Genomic DNA, 16,462 nt, shown 5'->3' with positions numbered 1-16,462 from the left:
TAAGCCTTATTTGTTGGCTCTCCACCCGTGGCATATTGCAAGCCAGTCTATGATATTCAAGAGTCCACAAATCTTCCCACCAGTGCTAGCTGTCCTTCTCCTTTGGCAAATATATACAAACATATTCTCCCCTCCTCTAAATTCTATAAGCATTGCAGGCCGCTGGGAGGGGTAAGGGGTCTTCTACTGTGCCAGGCGCATGGGACAAGGCTTTTCCCCCTTTCCTTAATCTTCTGGCAATTGGGGTGGGGGTTTGGGCTAATAGTGTGTGTGGGGAGGAGACTGTGGTTTCGCTGCTTCCTGCAGCCTTAACATAAGGGACAGATGTTTTCACTTGTTCGATGAATGGACCGGCCTTGAGAAAGAGAAACAAGGTGTGCGAGATAAGGGAAGCTGAGGAACACACCATGGCACAAACAAAAAGGCTTTGTATAGCCCCGGCCATGAGCATGTGTGTGTGTTTGTGTGTGTGTGTAAAGTGCCTTCAAGTCGCAGCCTACTTATGGCGACCCCTTTTTGGGGTTTTCATGGCAAGAGACTAACAGAGGTGGTTTGCCAGTGCCTTCCTTTGCACAGCAACCCTGTTATTCCTTGGTGGTCTCCCCTCCAAATACTAACCAGGGCTGACCCTGCTTAGCTTCTGAGATCTGACAAGATCAGGCTAGCCTGGGCCATGGCTTTAAAGGGGGATTGGCAAGATTAGTGAAGAAGAGGTCTATCAATGGCTACTGGCCCTGGTTCAAAGGCGGTAAGCCTCTGCCTACCAGTGTGAGAGGCAAATTTGGACCTCTATGCCCTGCGTTTTGGCTTGGCGGACGGCTGCTGTGTGAAACAGGATGCTGGACGTATAGGACCACTGGCCTGATCCAGCAGTGCTACCTGTCCGTTGTATCCTAACAGTGAATGTGATTGCTAGGGTTGCCAGCTCCGGGTTGGGAAATACCTGGAGATTTTGGGGGTGTGTGTGGAGCCTGAGGAGGGCGGGGTTTGGAATGGGAAGGGACTTCAATGCCAAAGCGACCATTTTCTCGGGGAACTGATTTCCATCGCCTGGAGATCAGTTGTAATCATGGTTAGATCTCTAGCCCCCACTTACTGCATAGGGACCAATGTGACATCAGTACTTTTTACAAGGTTTTGAGAAAGACCCTTCTCTGTCAGATACCCAGCCAGTCGGAGTAGACAATAGTGAGAAGGATGTGACGACATATAAGGTGTCTTCTTAGGGTTGCCAGCTCCAGGTTGGGAAATACCTGGAAATTTTGGGCGTGGAGGGTGGGGTTTGGGGAGGGGGGTATAATGCCATAGCAGCCATTTTCTCCAGGGGACACTGATCTCTGTCACTTAGAGATCAATTGTAATAGCGGGAGATCTCCAGGTGCTACCTGCAGGTTGGCAACCCTAGTGATTGTGGGCATCTCTGGTTAGAAAAAGGTCTTCAGCGGCCCCACTGGCAAAGATCCCTGGCTTAGAGCTTGGAGATCTGCTGCTGGTTAGAGCAGAGAAGACTTTGCCAACTAGAATTCCCAGGAAGACGCTGATAAAGCACGGCATGCCCCCTCGCGTGTTTCGCTGTCCTCTCTTGTGCCAGCCGCTTGCCCCCACTCCAGTGGTGGGAACGGCCATGACCTGGTACATCGCGACCCAGTCGCGTGCAGCATTCTGTGCCCAACGCTCAAAACGAGCCTTTGTGACAAAGCACACAGGGGGGTATGTGTTTGTTTTAATGTTATTTAGGTCTGGCTAGGCAAGGTAGCGGTTTGGGGAGGGGACAGTGCCCGATTTACATATAAGCTAAACAAGCTATACCTCAGGGCCCCACTCTCTTGGGGGCCCCCAAAAAATTTAAAGAAAAAAAAAACCTGGATGTACATTTCCAAAATATAAGATAAAAAACAAATAAAATAAAACCTACATACAGCAACAGTGTTTGCATTATTAAGTTTGTTATGAATAAAAAATCATTTTAAGTTAGAGCTTAATAATTATTTCACTGTTAATATACTTCTTCTTAATTGTATTTCAGTTCAACAATTACTTTGATAAAATACATATTTTGTTATGTGAAAATGGCTTTAGATACCTATTAGGTCCATAAATTACCATATAGCATATATTCAACACAAAAAACAGCGACAATTTGTTGTTGACAAAGGGCAGCTGGACATATAAAGGGCCCCATTACCTTCAGTAGCTTAGGGCCTCATCAAACCTAAATCCGGCCCTGGGAGGGGAGGGACTTCAGTGCCATAGAGTCCAATTGTCAAAGCAACCATTTTCTCCGGGGGAACGGATGTCGATCAGCTGGAGATCAGTTGTAATAGCAGGAGATCTCCGGCTAGTACCTGGAGGTTGGCAAACCTACTTGGGGTTTCTGGGAGCTCAGTTCTCTTAGCATCAGGCCTGTCGGGAGATTGCACCCAGAAGAGAAAGTTAAGACTGTGTTGCATTAATGCACAGGGTCATGTGTACCTAAACGGATGCAAATAGTCAGCCTAGTCAACAACGGACAGAGCTAAAACCAACAAAAGTTTGAATTTGCATGTCCAGGCAGACACCGGCAAACAAAGCTGGAATGGTGACACGTGCTGTGTGTGTGTGGGGGGGTGTTGTTTGTGGGGGTGTTGTGCAATCTTTGGATGGCCCCTGTTGTCTATGACTGCTGTGACTAGTAGACACTGACCAGAATCCCGTACTGTTCTATGGTTTTCAAGGGGAAGAGCCGTTCGGAGGTGGTTTGTCATTGCCTGCCTGAGAGAGTCATGCCGTAGAGTCCACCTTCCAAACCAGCCATGTTTTCCAGGGCGACTGTTGTCTGTAGTCTGGAGATCATTTGTAATTCCAGGAGATAAAATAGAATCATAGAGTTGGAAGGGACCACCAGGGTCATCTAGTCCAGCCCCCTGCACAATGCAGGAAATTCACAACTACCTCCCCCCCACACACACACACCCAGTGACCTCTACTCTATGCCCAGAAGACGGCCAAGATGCCCTCCCTCTCATCATCTGCCTAAGGTCACAGAATCAGCATTGCTGACAGATGGCCATCTAGCCTCTGCTTAAAAACCTCCATGGAAGGAGAGCTCACCACCTCCCGAGGAAGCCTGTTCCACTGAGGAACCGCTCTAACTGTTAGGAAATTCTTCGTAATGTCTAGACGGAAACTCGTTTGATTTAATTTCAACCCGTTGGTTCTGGCCCAACCTTCTGGGGCAACAGAAAACAACTCGGCATCGTCCTCCATATGACAGCCCTTCAGATACTGAAGATGGTTATCATATCCCCTCTCAGTCTTCTCCTCTTCAGGCTAAACATCCCCAGCTCCTTCAACCTTTCCTCATAGGACTTGGTCTCCAGGCCTCTCCCCATCTTTGTTGCCCTCCTCTGGACATGTTCCAGCTTGTCTACATCCTTCTTAAATTGCAGTGCCCAAAACTGAACACAATACTCTAGGTGAGATCACCAGCCCCCCATCTAGATGTGGGCTGAGAGAGTCCTGAGAGAACTGTGACTGGCCCAAGGTCACCCAGCAGGCTTCATGTGGAGGAGCGAGGAATCGAACTCGGTTCTCCAGATTAGAGTCTGCCCCTCTTCACTACACCACGCTGGCTCTCTACTGACCTCAACGCCCCAACAATTTCCCCTTTATGCTAATTCATATCATCATACTGTCCTTCTAGAGGGTATGAATTAGCGTGAAGGGGAAATTGTTGGGGTGCCAAGGGACAGATGAAACATTGACAGCTGGCAAGGCAATATCACTCAGTTGAATAATAAGTGAGACTTCTTTAGCCGTGGATGATTTATTGGCTTATTTATGTACTTATTTGATACAACATCTTCTTCCCAACGGGGGCCCAAATTGGCTTCTTCTCCGTTTTATCCTCACCGCAACAATGCTCCGAGGTGGGTTAAGCCGAGAGGGTGTGACGGGCCCGAGGTCACCCAACGAGGTGAAGTGAGAATTCCAGTTTGTCTCTCTCCGACCCTAGTTTGACATTCTAACCATTACACCACACTGCCTCTGACTCAAGGATAATGGCTACCTATTAACAGGAGTTGGATGCAGGGGAAACAGGGAGTCCAGGGGAAAGAGCTGCACTGAGATAAATCAAAGGCGTTAATCGCTACTAGTTTTGTATCTGTAGGGTTGCCAGGTCCCTCTTTGCCACTGGCGGGAGGTTTTTGGGGCGAAGCCTGAGTAGGGTGGGGTTTGGGGAGGGATTTCAATGCCATAGAGTCCAATTGCCTAAGTGGCCATTTTCCCCAGGTGAACTGATCTCTGTTGGCTGGAGATCAGTTGTAATATCAGGAGATCTCCAGCTTGTACCTGGAGGTTGGCAGCCCTGTGTATCTGGTACATTTTTGGCCCACTTTTTTGGAATTTATTTATTTATAGTCCTCTTTTCTCCCCAATGGGGATGCAGTGGTTGAGAGCGGCGGACTCTCATCTGGAGAACCGAGTTTGATTCCCCGCTCCTCCACGTGAAGCCAGCTGGGGGACCTCGGGCCAGTTGCAATTCTCTCCAAACTCTTTCAGCCCCACCTACCTCATAAGGTGCCGCTTTGAGAATCCTTAAAGGTAGAGAAAAGCGGGGTATAAAAACCAACCCTTCTTAACGTTCAGCTGCAGGCCATGAACGATTCCTACTTTAGCAATATGCATCTGAATGCTTCTTGAATTCTACGCCCAGCTGAACTGATCTAAATGTCTGAGGGACTTATCTTTGCTCGTTGACCTGGTACATTGCAACACTCAATAGCAATTTGCAGTTAACAGTTCGGTTTTGCCAGCTGGTGGAGCGGGGGGGGGGGGGGAATGCGGCCGGTTCAGATCGGAGCTCGGCCTCCCTCAGGGCCCGCTTTGGCAATTGGCATCTATGGCATTGAAGCCCCTCTCCTCCCCAAACCACACCCTCCTCAGGCTCTGCCCTCTTCGCCAGTGGCGAAGAGCAACCGGGCAACCCTACGGTAGGGCCAGAAGATCAGCTCCAATAAACAAGCCTTTCAGAATGGGGGCCTTTCACACTGAGCGAGCTGCTAGGGGTGAGATGCCAAGGCATAGTTTATGTATTTTATTTATTTGTTTTACATAGTGTTCACCTTGCCTTTCTGCCCTCAAGAAGAAGAAGAATAGTTGGTTTTTATATGCCGACTTTCTCTACCACTTAAGGAAGAATCAAACCGGCTTACAATCACCTTCCCTTCCCCGCAACAGATGCCCTGTGAGGTAGGTGGGGCTGAGAGAACTGTGACTAGCCCAAGGTCACCCAGCTGGCTTCATGTGTAGGAGTGGGGAAACAAATCCAGTTCACCAATAGGAACACCAATAGAGGCAGCGTGGTGTAGTGGTTAAGAGTGGTGATTTGGAGTGGTGGACTCTGATCTGGAGAACCGGGTTTGATTCCCCGCTCCTCCACATGAGTGGTGGAATGGGTTGGTTTCCCCACTCCTACACACGAAGCCAGCTGGGTGACCTTGGGCTAGTCACAGCTCTCTTAGAGCTCTCTCAGCGGCCCACCTACCTCACAGGGTGTCTGTTGTGGGGAAGGGAAAGTGATTGTAAGCCGGTTTGATTCTGCCTTAAGTGGTAGAGAAAGCTGGCATATAAAAACCAACTCCTCCTCCTCCTCTTAAAAACGTACATAATAAAAACACCTCTTAAAAACCATTAAAACCAATGAAAAACACATCATTAAAACCAAAAACGCACACACAAAAACATAAAAACAGGACGTAAGGCAGAAAGGAGGGATCGCTGAAGGAATGCCAGATGAAACAGACAAAAAAAGAGAGTCTTCGCTGGCTGAATGAGTTCCAGAGTTTGGGTGCCACAACCAAGAAGGCCCTCTCCCGGGTTGCCACCTGCCTAATCTCAGAAGGACTTGAAGCTGGAAGATGACGGTAGTGGTTTGGTAGGTTTGTAAGGGGATAGGGCAATTCTTCAGGGATGCTGACCCCAAGATATATAGGGCCTTAAAGGTCAACACCAGCACTGTGCCCAGAAACGAGGGTTGCCAGGCGTGGTCTGGCAATCGGCAGCAGATGGGAAGAGGCAGATACTTACAGACAAAGGGATGGCGGTCTTTGTTGCTGTGGAATGATGTCACTTACAGCGCATCGCACAGGGGATGTGCTCTAGCACTTGCCCCCAAACTCTATGGAGTTTCTGGGTCCCCCCACCCAATGTTTTCCCTGATTTTTTTAAAAAAACAGTCAACAGAAGTTCATATCTGCGTGGGCACCCCAAAAATAATCCCCAAGAACTTCAGTAGTGCACAGACATTCATTAGCAAAGGAGTCCGGGCAGAAGATAGAAGGTGTAGGGGGAAGAAGCATTGATGTATAGGAAGAGACGAGCTAAATTCCTTGGTTCACAGTGTTGTTAAGGGGGAAGAAAAGGAATTCCTAGACAGACTTCAGACGCAGCCCTTGCAGCCGAATTGGGATGCTTTCCTTGGTTGGCAGGGAAATCTTCCTCGGAGTGTTTCTCTTTCTCCCACATTAAAACCAGGAGCTTGTCAGGCATCCGGGCTCGAAGCAAGCTGTGTTTCCAGAGTTAATTAATTTATTTCGCCCGGAATCCCACCCGCCCCTTCCCGCGCCGCATATTTTGCTCTGCTGTTTTACGAGCGGCGCGCTGAAAATCCTGCATTTAGATTTCGCAAATGACAAACGCAGGGGGACTGTGTTGCTCTTCGTAGGGGGCCGGAGGATGTGAGCGCTTCCTTTGCCGTCCTTGTTTATGAATTTAATTTATACTATATATATAAAAAAGGAAGACCCTGGGGATTATAGATTAGAGCTAGATTTACAGTTTAGAACTAAATGAACATAATAAAACCTGGAATGTAAAGTCCTGGGGGAGGGAGAGAGTGTAATACTGCAGGCACAAATCGCTAGCTAACTCCAGACGGGCTGACGGCTGGAAAGGGAGAGGCATTTGAATTGCAGGCATCTGGCTCTTATATTTGGTTTTATTTATTTGTGCGTGTGTGCGTGCGCGCGTGCGTGCACGCATAGCAGCCTGAATAGCTCAGACTAGACCAAGCTTGTCAGAGTTTGGAAGCTAAGCAGGGTTGGCCTGGTCAGTACTTGGAATGAGAGACCACCAAGGAAGTCATGGAAGGGAGGGTTATCCATGGCTACTAGTCATGATGAATACTAGTCATGATGTATTGTATACCTATTCTCTCCAGGATCAGAGGAGCATGTCTATTACATTAGGTGCTGTGGAACACAGGCAGGATGGTGCTGCTGCAGTCGTCTTGTTTGGGGGCTTCCTAGAGGCCCCTGGTTGGCCACTGTGTGAACAGACTGCTGGACTTGATGGGCCTTGGTCTGATCCAGCAGGGCTTCCCTATGTTCTTATGGAGGCTACTAGTCAAAATGGATATTAGACATGATGCATACCTATCCTCTACAGTATCAGAGGAGCATGGCTATTAGGTGCTGTGGAACACAGGCAGGATGCTGCTGCTGCAGTCATCTTCTTCCTAGAGGCACCTGGTTGGCCACTGTGTGAACAGACTGCTGGACTTGATGGGCCTTGGTCTGACCCAGCAGGGCTTGTCTTATGTTCTTATGAGCGTGCCTATTATATTAAATGCTGTGGAACACAGGCAGGATGGTGCTGCTGCAGTCGTCTTGCTTGTGGGCTTCCTAGAAGCACCTGGTTGGCCGCTGTGTGAACAGACTGCTGGGCTTGATGGACCTGGGTTTGATCCAGCAGGGCTTTTCTTATGTTCTTATATTCTTAAATCCAGGGTTGCTCTTAGGGTTGCAGGCCTCCAGGTGGTGGCTGGAGATCTCCCGCTATTACAACCGATCTCCAGGTGACAGAGATCAGTTCACCGGGAGAAAATGGCTGCTCTGGAAGGTGGGCTCCATGGCGTTGGCCCCCACTGAAGTCTCTCCCCTCCCCAAACCATGTCTGTCTCATGTTCCACCCCCCAAATCTCCAGGACTTTCCCATTCCAGTGCTGGCAACGCTAGTTGCTATGCAGAGGCAGACAATGGTAAACCCCCTCTGAATTACTCTTGCCTTGAAAACCCCATGAGGGGTCGCCACAAGTTGGTTGTGATTAGCTGCATGGGGAGGGGCCGTGGCTCAGTGGTAGATCCTCTGCTCGGCATGCAGAAGGTCCCAGGTTCAATCCCCGGCACCTCCAGTTCAAGGGACTAGGCAAGTTGGTGATGTGAAAGACCTCTGCCTGAGACCCTGGAGAGCCGCTGCCGGTCTGAGTAGACAATACTGCCTTTGATGGACCAAGGGTCTGACTCAGTATTAGGCAGCCTCATGTGACAGCACTCAACTATAATTATACACATGCACATCCGTAGAAGCGTACTGGCTCTCATATGATTGAAAAGGGAATGTTAAAAGCATGCTGCTGAGGTTAGGCGAGTTAGTTGTAAATAGATGCTGGAGGAAAACGGTTCTAATTGAGACGCACGGCTATTTTATAACATCATAAAGCTCTGCTCAGCTCCAGCTAGAAAGAAGCCGGTCTCGTTGGAGCTGCCACCGAGTGAAATTATTCTCAATCAAAATTGACAGCAAGGTTGGCTTCTCTGGCATTTGTTTTGACGCTCTGCCCTGTAGAGTTGCAGAACCCTGTCAGGGAAGGCGATGGGCGTTGAAGCGCCTGTGACAGAAATTGTCACGTTGCCAAACACTAAACCGAGGAAATGGCAAAGGCTCTTGCGAGCGCATGCGGAGAGCTTTCCTTGCAGGGAATGCCATGTTCCGGTATGTGCCTTTCTGGTTTGATGTGGAAAGTCGGCAAAGGGGATGTCTTTACCTGGATCTGCAATCCCCCCCCCCCACTCAAGTCGACTACAGTTAATACTTGGTTAGGAGACCATCAAGGAAGACCGGGGTTGCTATGCAGAGGAAGGGAATGGCAAACCACCTCTGCTCATCTCTTGCCATGAAACCCCCAGGAGGGACATTATCGAGTGGACACCATGCATAACGTGGAGATGAATTTTACTCTCATAATACTAGAATACAGGAGGGAAGGAAGCATGGTACAGCCCGATCTCGTCAGATCTTGGAAGCTAAGCAGGCTCTCCAGGGTCTCAGGCTGAGGTCTTTCACATCACCTACTTGCCCAGTCCCTTTAACTGGAGATGCCAGGGATTGAACCGGGGACCTTCTGCATGCCAAGCATATGCTCTACCACTGAGGGATGACTGCTTCCCATAAGAAGCTGACTTATCCTGACTCAGACTCTTGGTCTGCCAAGGTCGGTATTTTCTATCAAGACTGGCAACAGCTTTCCAGGATCTCAGGCAGAGGTCTTTCACATCTCTTATTAATGTCGTCCTTTTAACTGGAGATGCCGGGGATTGAACCTGGGACCTTCTGCATGCCAAGCAAATGCTCTGCCACGGAGCCACAGCCCCTCTCCCTCACAAGAATGAGTGTCCATTCCTTACGGTTCCCCCTCTTTCCTGGTCTAGCCTCGTGATGCTAGTGAGGTTGCTCTCCTCACTCTTTCCCACATGTTGTCGTTACAGATTGGAAGCTTGGAAGACTACTACCACTTTCATCACAGTAGGACGATCAAGAGGTCGACGTTCAGCAGCCGAGGCCCGCACAATTTCCTCAGGATGGACCCGAAGGTATGCAGGTGTTCGAGCAGGGTAGGGTTGCCAACCTCCAGTTGGCGGCTGGAGATCTCCTGCTATTACAACGGATTTCTAGCCGATAGAGATCAGTTCACCTGGAGAAAAGGGCCGCTTTGGCAACTGGACTCTATGGCATTGAAGTCCTTCCCCTCCCCAAACCCTGCCCTCCCCAGGAGGGTTTGGGGAGGGGTGGGACCTCAGAAGGATACAATGCCATAGAGTCCATCCTCCAAAGCCACCATTTTCTCCAGGGGAAATGATCTCTGTCACCTGGAAATCCTTTGTAGTTCTGGGAGATCTCCAGGCCTCACCTGGAGGCTAGCAACCCTACTCCCACTCCAGCATTGATAGCTTCCTCCTCCACTGGCAAAGAGATCCCCTCTCTTCTCTTTGATGGGTGTCGTGTGTCTTTGTGTGCGAACTACACAGAGATCAATGGCTTACGTAGGAGAGCCAGCGTGGTGCAGTGGTTAAGAGCGGTGGTTTGAAGTGGTGGACTTTAATCTGGAGAACCGGGTTTGATTCCCCCACTCCTCCTCCACATGAGCGGCGGACGCTAATCTGGTGAACTGGGTTGGTTTCCCGACTCCTACACACAAAGCCAGCTGGGTGACCTTGGGCTAGTCACAGCTCTCTTAGAGCTCTCTCAGCCCCATCTCCCTCACAGGGTGTCTGTTGTGGGGAGGGGAAGGGGATTGTAAGCGGGTTTGATTCTCCCTTAAGTGGTAGAAAAAGTTGGCATATAAAAACCAACTCTTCTTCTTCCCTCTGCTTATGCTTAACCTAGCATAATGACAAGCATTTTACTAAGAACTGGCACAAGGACGAACAGAATTTGGTGTTCACAGTATGCCCTTAGATTTTGAAGCTGCTGCCGTCATCAAGACAACTCATGTTTTTATAACTTGTCCCGTCTCGTATTTACTTGGTTGTGTTGCTGTACGATAAAGTGACCTTGTAATGCAGTTCTTTTTCGTTTTTTTTTAAAAAAGTGCTTTTTGGGGGCATCAGAATGAAAAATTCTTCTCTGGGACTGTGTGTTGCCTTGAGGAACCTTTTTTAAAAAAACAAATTGACACAGACAATTAGAGTGTGTTGTACATATGGCGGGTTTACCTTGAAACTTGGTCTCCAGCTTATAAAATTCTACCAGCACTTGGCTTGATGTAATGTCGGGCTTGAGAAAGAAGAAAGGAAAGCATTAGGAAATAATTCATTACGGAAACTTGGCTGGGTAGCTTCACGGCTATTAATCGGTTGCCATAACACTTAATTCCTCCCCCCTACCCCCCGGTCTCTGAGGTTGCTGCAGATGAAATCCTTTTGGCATACCCTACAATAGCACATTCCTTTCCTTTTCCCTCCTTCCGTGTCCTAGTGACCTTAACTATGGTGAAAGGTTTCCACAACCGTGACATTAACCACGGTTAAACGTGAGCCAGGGTTCACTCTTAACCAGGGTATTTAGTCACCTTCAAACTCTGGTTAAGAGCTAACCTAGGTTGGCATGAAACATGGCTATTGTCAACATAATCCTTGACCATGCTTAAGGTCAACAGAAGGCAAAATAGCACCGTTCCAGATGATCTTTTGCCCAGGATATTAACAGCTGAAGAAGAGCCCCATGGCGCAGAGTGGTAAGCTTCAGTATTGCAGTCCAAGCTCTGCTCACAACCTGAGTTCAATCCCGACGGAAGTAGCCGGCTCAAGGTTGACTCGGCCTTCCACCCTTCCGAGGTTGGTCAAATGAGTACCCAGCTTGCTGGGGGGTAAAGGGAAGATGGCTGGGGAAGGCACTGGAAAACCATCCCGTAAAACAAAGTCTGCCTTGGAAACGTCGGGATGTGACGTCACCCCATGGGTCAGGAATGACCCGATGCTTGCACAGGGGACCTTTACCTTTACCTATTAACAGCTGCCTGGTGCATGATGGAAGTCAAACTTACTTTGCCTTATTTATTATATTTCTTCCCTACTGTTGCTCAGGAAGAGGGATCTCAAAGGGTCTTGCAGCCAGACTCTGACCTGGCTGAAACCTGCTTAGCTTTACCAGTGTAACAGTCAAAGGGGCCTTTGGTCCATTCATCTTGACATGCTGGCTTTCTGCATGCCTGGAGTGCATTCCCCTCCTCCCCCAAGAGAAGCGATAACAGTCTGCAAAAACCTGTCCCATTGGATTCTGATGAATGCATACACTGTCCCTGCTTGATTCAAGAATCCAGGTTCTGCCTGTTCCTTGTTTCGTCTGGGCCCTGTGACACCCCACCCCTCTCCCGAAGAGCTCCGAAGCTTGAACGTGTTTCTCCCGTTCAAATATTTGAACGTATTTGGTTGGCTTTTAATAAGCTGCTGATAACACCGTGGCGCTCGGGCCGTTGGCGGCTGTGTCAACACAGTTGATAACCAGAGGAGGGAGGGGAGGGAACACAAATAAATAAATAAATAGCAAAAACTTGCAAGCTCTGATATTTGATTATATTGTTCTTTGTTTTATTTCACTGATTTTATGTTTTATGATCCCTTTTTGTAACAATTGTAATAATGTTTATGCCATTAAAGGTTTATGATGATGATGATGATGAAGATGATGATGAAATAGCCAACTTTTGAACATTCCACCTTTTTTCGAGGGGAAAAAGGGGTGTGATTGGCTGGTCAGACCTCCATGTTCTCATTAAGTTTCTGAGCCCTAGGGGAACTGAGCAAATATTTGTGGGGGGGGGGGAGAATTATGAATCTACCATGGAAAGGCAGGTGTTTTGAATTAGTATACTTTTCTTTAAGAATATTTTTTTTATTTTTCTTCATTTACTATATCAACAGAAACAATATAATAGTAATAATAAAAAGAAAAACAAGTAATATTTCTAGTTTACCGATCAAATGACTTCCCCCTCTCCCTCTTCCATCTAAAATTAAATTGTATGAACTTTTGCTAACGGAACTAATCTCAATATTATTTTAATTAACCTGTTCTTGTCGTATCCAACATTATTAAATCAATGCCTAATGTAAAAATTAATACAAAGTATGAATAAGGGATTAGATCAAAGAGTATCCTTTAAATGGTCCTGTTAAAAAATAATTTTCACAGTACATTCTCCAAGCCTCCCATTCCCCCCAAAATTGTACATTATCATTCTGATTTATCAAAGCTGTAAGCTTCGCCATCTCGGTCAGTTCCAGCATCTTTTTTATCCAGTCTTTGAATTAGTATACTTTTGATGCAAACAAAATAAATATCCACGGGAAAACGGTTTTGTCACTTATTTTCTTTGCGTGTCCCTAGCCGTGCTGATTAAAAGTTGGAAAATAAGCGGCACTCTGGGGTTACCTTGCCTTTGAGATAGGGTTGCCTGGTCCCTCTTCGCCACCGGTGGGAGGTTTTGGGGGCGGAGCCTGAGGAGGGCAGGGTTTGGGGAGGGGAGGGACTTCAATGCCGTAGAGTCCAATTGCCAAAGCGGCCTTTTTCTCCAAGGGAACTGATCTCTATGGGCTGGAGATCAGTTGTAATAGCAGCAGATCTCCAGCCACCACCTGGAAGTTGTCAACATTAATTGACACCCAAAAAGTTAATGCCGCAGATTAACCATGCAATTAGGGTTCCCAGGTTGGTCTTTGCCATCGGCGGGAGGTTTTTGGGGTGGAGCCTGAGGAGGGTGGGGTTTGGGGAGGGGAGGGACTTCATTGCTGTAGAGTCCAATTGCCAAAGTGGCCATTTTCTCCAGGGGAACTGATCCCTGTTGCGTGGAGATCAGTTGTAATAGCGGGAGAGCTCCAGCTAGTACCTGGAGGTTGGCAACCCTATTAATAAGTATGTATACAGAATGAAAGAAGGGTAGTGTGATGGAATTGTGAGCCCTTTACTTACCTGAACTAACTTATACCTTGAACTGAAACAGCGAACAGCATCACTTGGCTCATGAGAAGACTTCCTTTATTTTAATTTATTTCATTTATGCCCCACCTTTTTCCCTAATAGGGACCCAAAATAGTTGACATCATCATGCTCCCCATGCAACAACCTTGGGAGGTCGGTTAGGCAGAGAGCATGTCACTGGCCCAAGGACACTCAGCAAACTTCCAAGAGTGGGGATTCAAACTCGGTTCTCCCAGAACCTAGCCCGACACGCTACCCCTGACACCACATTAGAAGTTCGCTGTGGTTTTGTTGTTGTTAAAAGTACAACCTCCAGCTGACCAAGTGACTTGATGCTTGTACCGCTGGGATTCTCCATAGATTGCTGTTTTGTAGAAATTTGCATCCCCTTCCAGAGATTCCCGGAACCCGGGTGATCCTCTGCCAACAAAACCAGTAAATCAAGTCCTCCCCCCGCCCCAATAACTGTTCTTTTCCGTTTAACTAGACTTTCTTGATGAGCAGGGAGTGGAGATTATATTGTTCTGGAAACTTGTGAAACTTTTTGACTCCCGAACGTTATGGGAATGTCAACTTCTGTTAGTAATTCTGACTGGTTATTCCAGTTCAGTTGGATTGTGTAAATCAAGGATGTGGTGTCTTAATCGTCTAGGCAATTTTTATGGTATTAAAGTTAATTTTATGGTGTGAAAGTTATTGCAATAAATGCATTTTCAGATTTTTTAAAAACACACACTATTAGGTCACCATTAAAGCAAACAGCCTGGCCCATCTCCGCAGACTCCATATTGCCGCCATTGCTATTTAACAAATCATCTATATAATCTTTGTTAACCTCAGCCATTTGTGCAGCAAATGCATGTAACGTTTCTATAGTAAAAGTTTCAAGAAAATGACATTTGCTAAGATGGCTTATTTGGGACCCTGTCAAAGAAGGGCTAATGGCTCTTTTCTTTGAAATTCACACATGGTGAAGAAGGAAGAGGAGGAGGAGTTGGTTTTTATATCCGATTTTCTCTGCCTTTTAAGGAGAATCAAGCCGGTTTACAATCTCCTTCCCTCCCCAAAACAGACACCATGTGAGGTAGGTGGGGCTGAGAGAGCTCTAAGAGAGCTGCGACTAGCCCAAGGTCACCCATCTGGCTTCATGTGGAGGAGTGGGGAAACCAACCCGGGTTTTTTTAGAAATATTAAGATGCTAAGTTAATTCTTGTGATTTGTGTTAAAATCTTACATTTTAAATAGCATTAGACTTTTATCAAATTTTGTAATCTATATTAATTTGGCTGTTTTATTGAGTCAATTAAATTTATGCATACAGTTTGGCTGGTCAGACAGACCGTATCAATAAACTTACTTACTAAACCAACCCGGTTCGCCAGATGAGAGTCCGCCGCTCATGCGGAGGAGTGGGGAATCAAACCCAGTTCTCCAGATTAGAGTCCACCGCTCTTAACCACTACACCACGCTGGGTCTCAGAATGCAACGCTGCAGTGATCCCCAGCACGGCACCCATGGCAAAGAGCTGATTCTACCTTTCCTGTATCTCATGGGAGCAAGAGGTCTTTCCGAAGAGCCCAGATGTCTTCAGGGAGCACCTACTAAAAAATGGTTGCTTCTATTATATATATATTATATATGACATCATCTTGTGATTGGCCTGAGATCCGGTGGCAGCCATTCTGTGGTTGGTTGAACGCTCCTAGTCAACCTCCAGGTGGTAGATGGAGAGTACAACAATTGTGGTTGTTGGAAGGAGGGACTTTCTGAGGAATCATCTCACCTCACAAGTAGAAGTGGGGTGGAGCCCTAGGAGGGACTTCTCAACTGGCCCCCTAAAATTGTGGAAGTCTCTATCCTCCAGCGGGAGCAATTAACACATTTTTATAGGGCATCTAACAATGCATTTAGAAAGCCTTTGAGGACATTTAATTGTTTTTCCTTGAGGTTATGAAATGGCTTTGAACGAATTCTAATTGCTTTTGATTTTTAACACATGGCTTGTTTTCTGTGTTTACTTACAAGCGCTCTCCAAACCCGAGCAATGACCTAGAAATTTGCTCACCAAATAAATACATCCTATCTGCTACGCAGGCTGGTTTCGCAAGCCTTGCCTGTAGGGAAACCACAGCATGTGAATCCTCCCAAAGGATATTTCTCATTAGAATTACATCAGGAATGAGGACATCTCCATTTTAACGGCTAGACAGCTTGGACGCTTAGCTTCAAGTTCTGGGACGGCTCGGCGTGTCCGCTCTCCTTTTCCCGAGCGAAGAGCATCGCTCTGCAAGTTGTATGTGTCTCAACTTGCGCGTCACCACATGGAAGCGGCGTTGGAAACCGCCCGATCATCGGCGTGTGAAATAGCGGCGCGGAATTAAATGCGCAAGCATCCTCTCTCCCCGGCAGGCGTGACTGCTTCAGAGGAGAGTCTGGCGAAGGAGCTGGACGGGGCGTTGAGACAGAGAAGAACAACTCCCTCTGGCCAACTCCGTCCCTTTTCTGAAGCCCGGGCCAGACAAAATGCACATAGGTGGTGCTCCTCTTGCCCCCGTTTGTGTGATGGTGGGGGGGAACCTCCTACAAAAACTAACTATTGCTTTTTTGCGGCTTCCATGGTAGTATCTCAGGTCTGATCACGACCTGAGTTCGATCCCGACGGAAGTTGGTTTCAGGTAGCCGGCTCAAGGTTGACTCAGCCTTCCACCCTTCCGAGGTCGGTCAAATGAGTACCCAGCTTGCTGGGGGTAAAGGGAAGACGACTGGGGAAGGCACTGGCAAACCACCCCGTAAACAAAGTCTGCCTCGTAAACGTCGGGATGTGACGTCACCCTATCGGTCAGGAATGACCCGGTGCTTGCACAGGGGATCTTTACCTTTACCTTTATGGTGGTATGAAAGCATTTTTGCACAAACCATACATGTCTCTTGCTTATGTGTGTC

At 47.6% G+C, this 16,462-nt stretch overlaps 1 protein-coding gene across 1 annotated transcript in view; it reads left to right on the top strand.

Annotated features, from left to right (window-relative positions):
• PCSK6 (proprotein convertase subtilisin/kexin type 6) overlaps window positions 1–16,462 on the top strand; it is a 101,037-nt gene that overhangs the window by 11,394 nt on the left and 73,181 nt on the right. The window contains exon 2 of the mRNA XM_056866094.1: window positions 9,471–9,632. Within this exon, the coding sequence (XP_056722072.1) occupies window positions 9,471–9,632 (162 nt within the window). The remainder of the gene's footprint in view (window positions 1–9,470; window positions 9,633–16,462) is intronic.

The sequence above is a fragment of the Euleptes europaea genome, chromosome 20 (genome assembly GCF_029931775.1).
Source record: "Euleptes europaea isolate rEulEur1 chromosome 20, rEulEur1.hap1, whole genome shotgun sequence".
Lineage (NCBI taxonomy): Eukaryota > Metazoa > Chordata > Lepidosauria > Squamata > Sphaerodactylidae > Euleptes > Euleptes europaea.
This window is presented reverse-complemented; position numbering and strand designations above follow the sequence as displayed.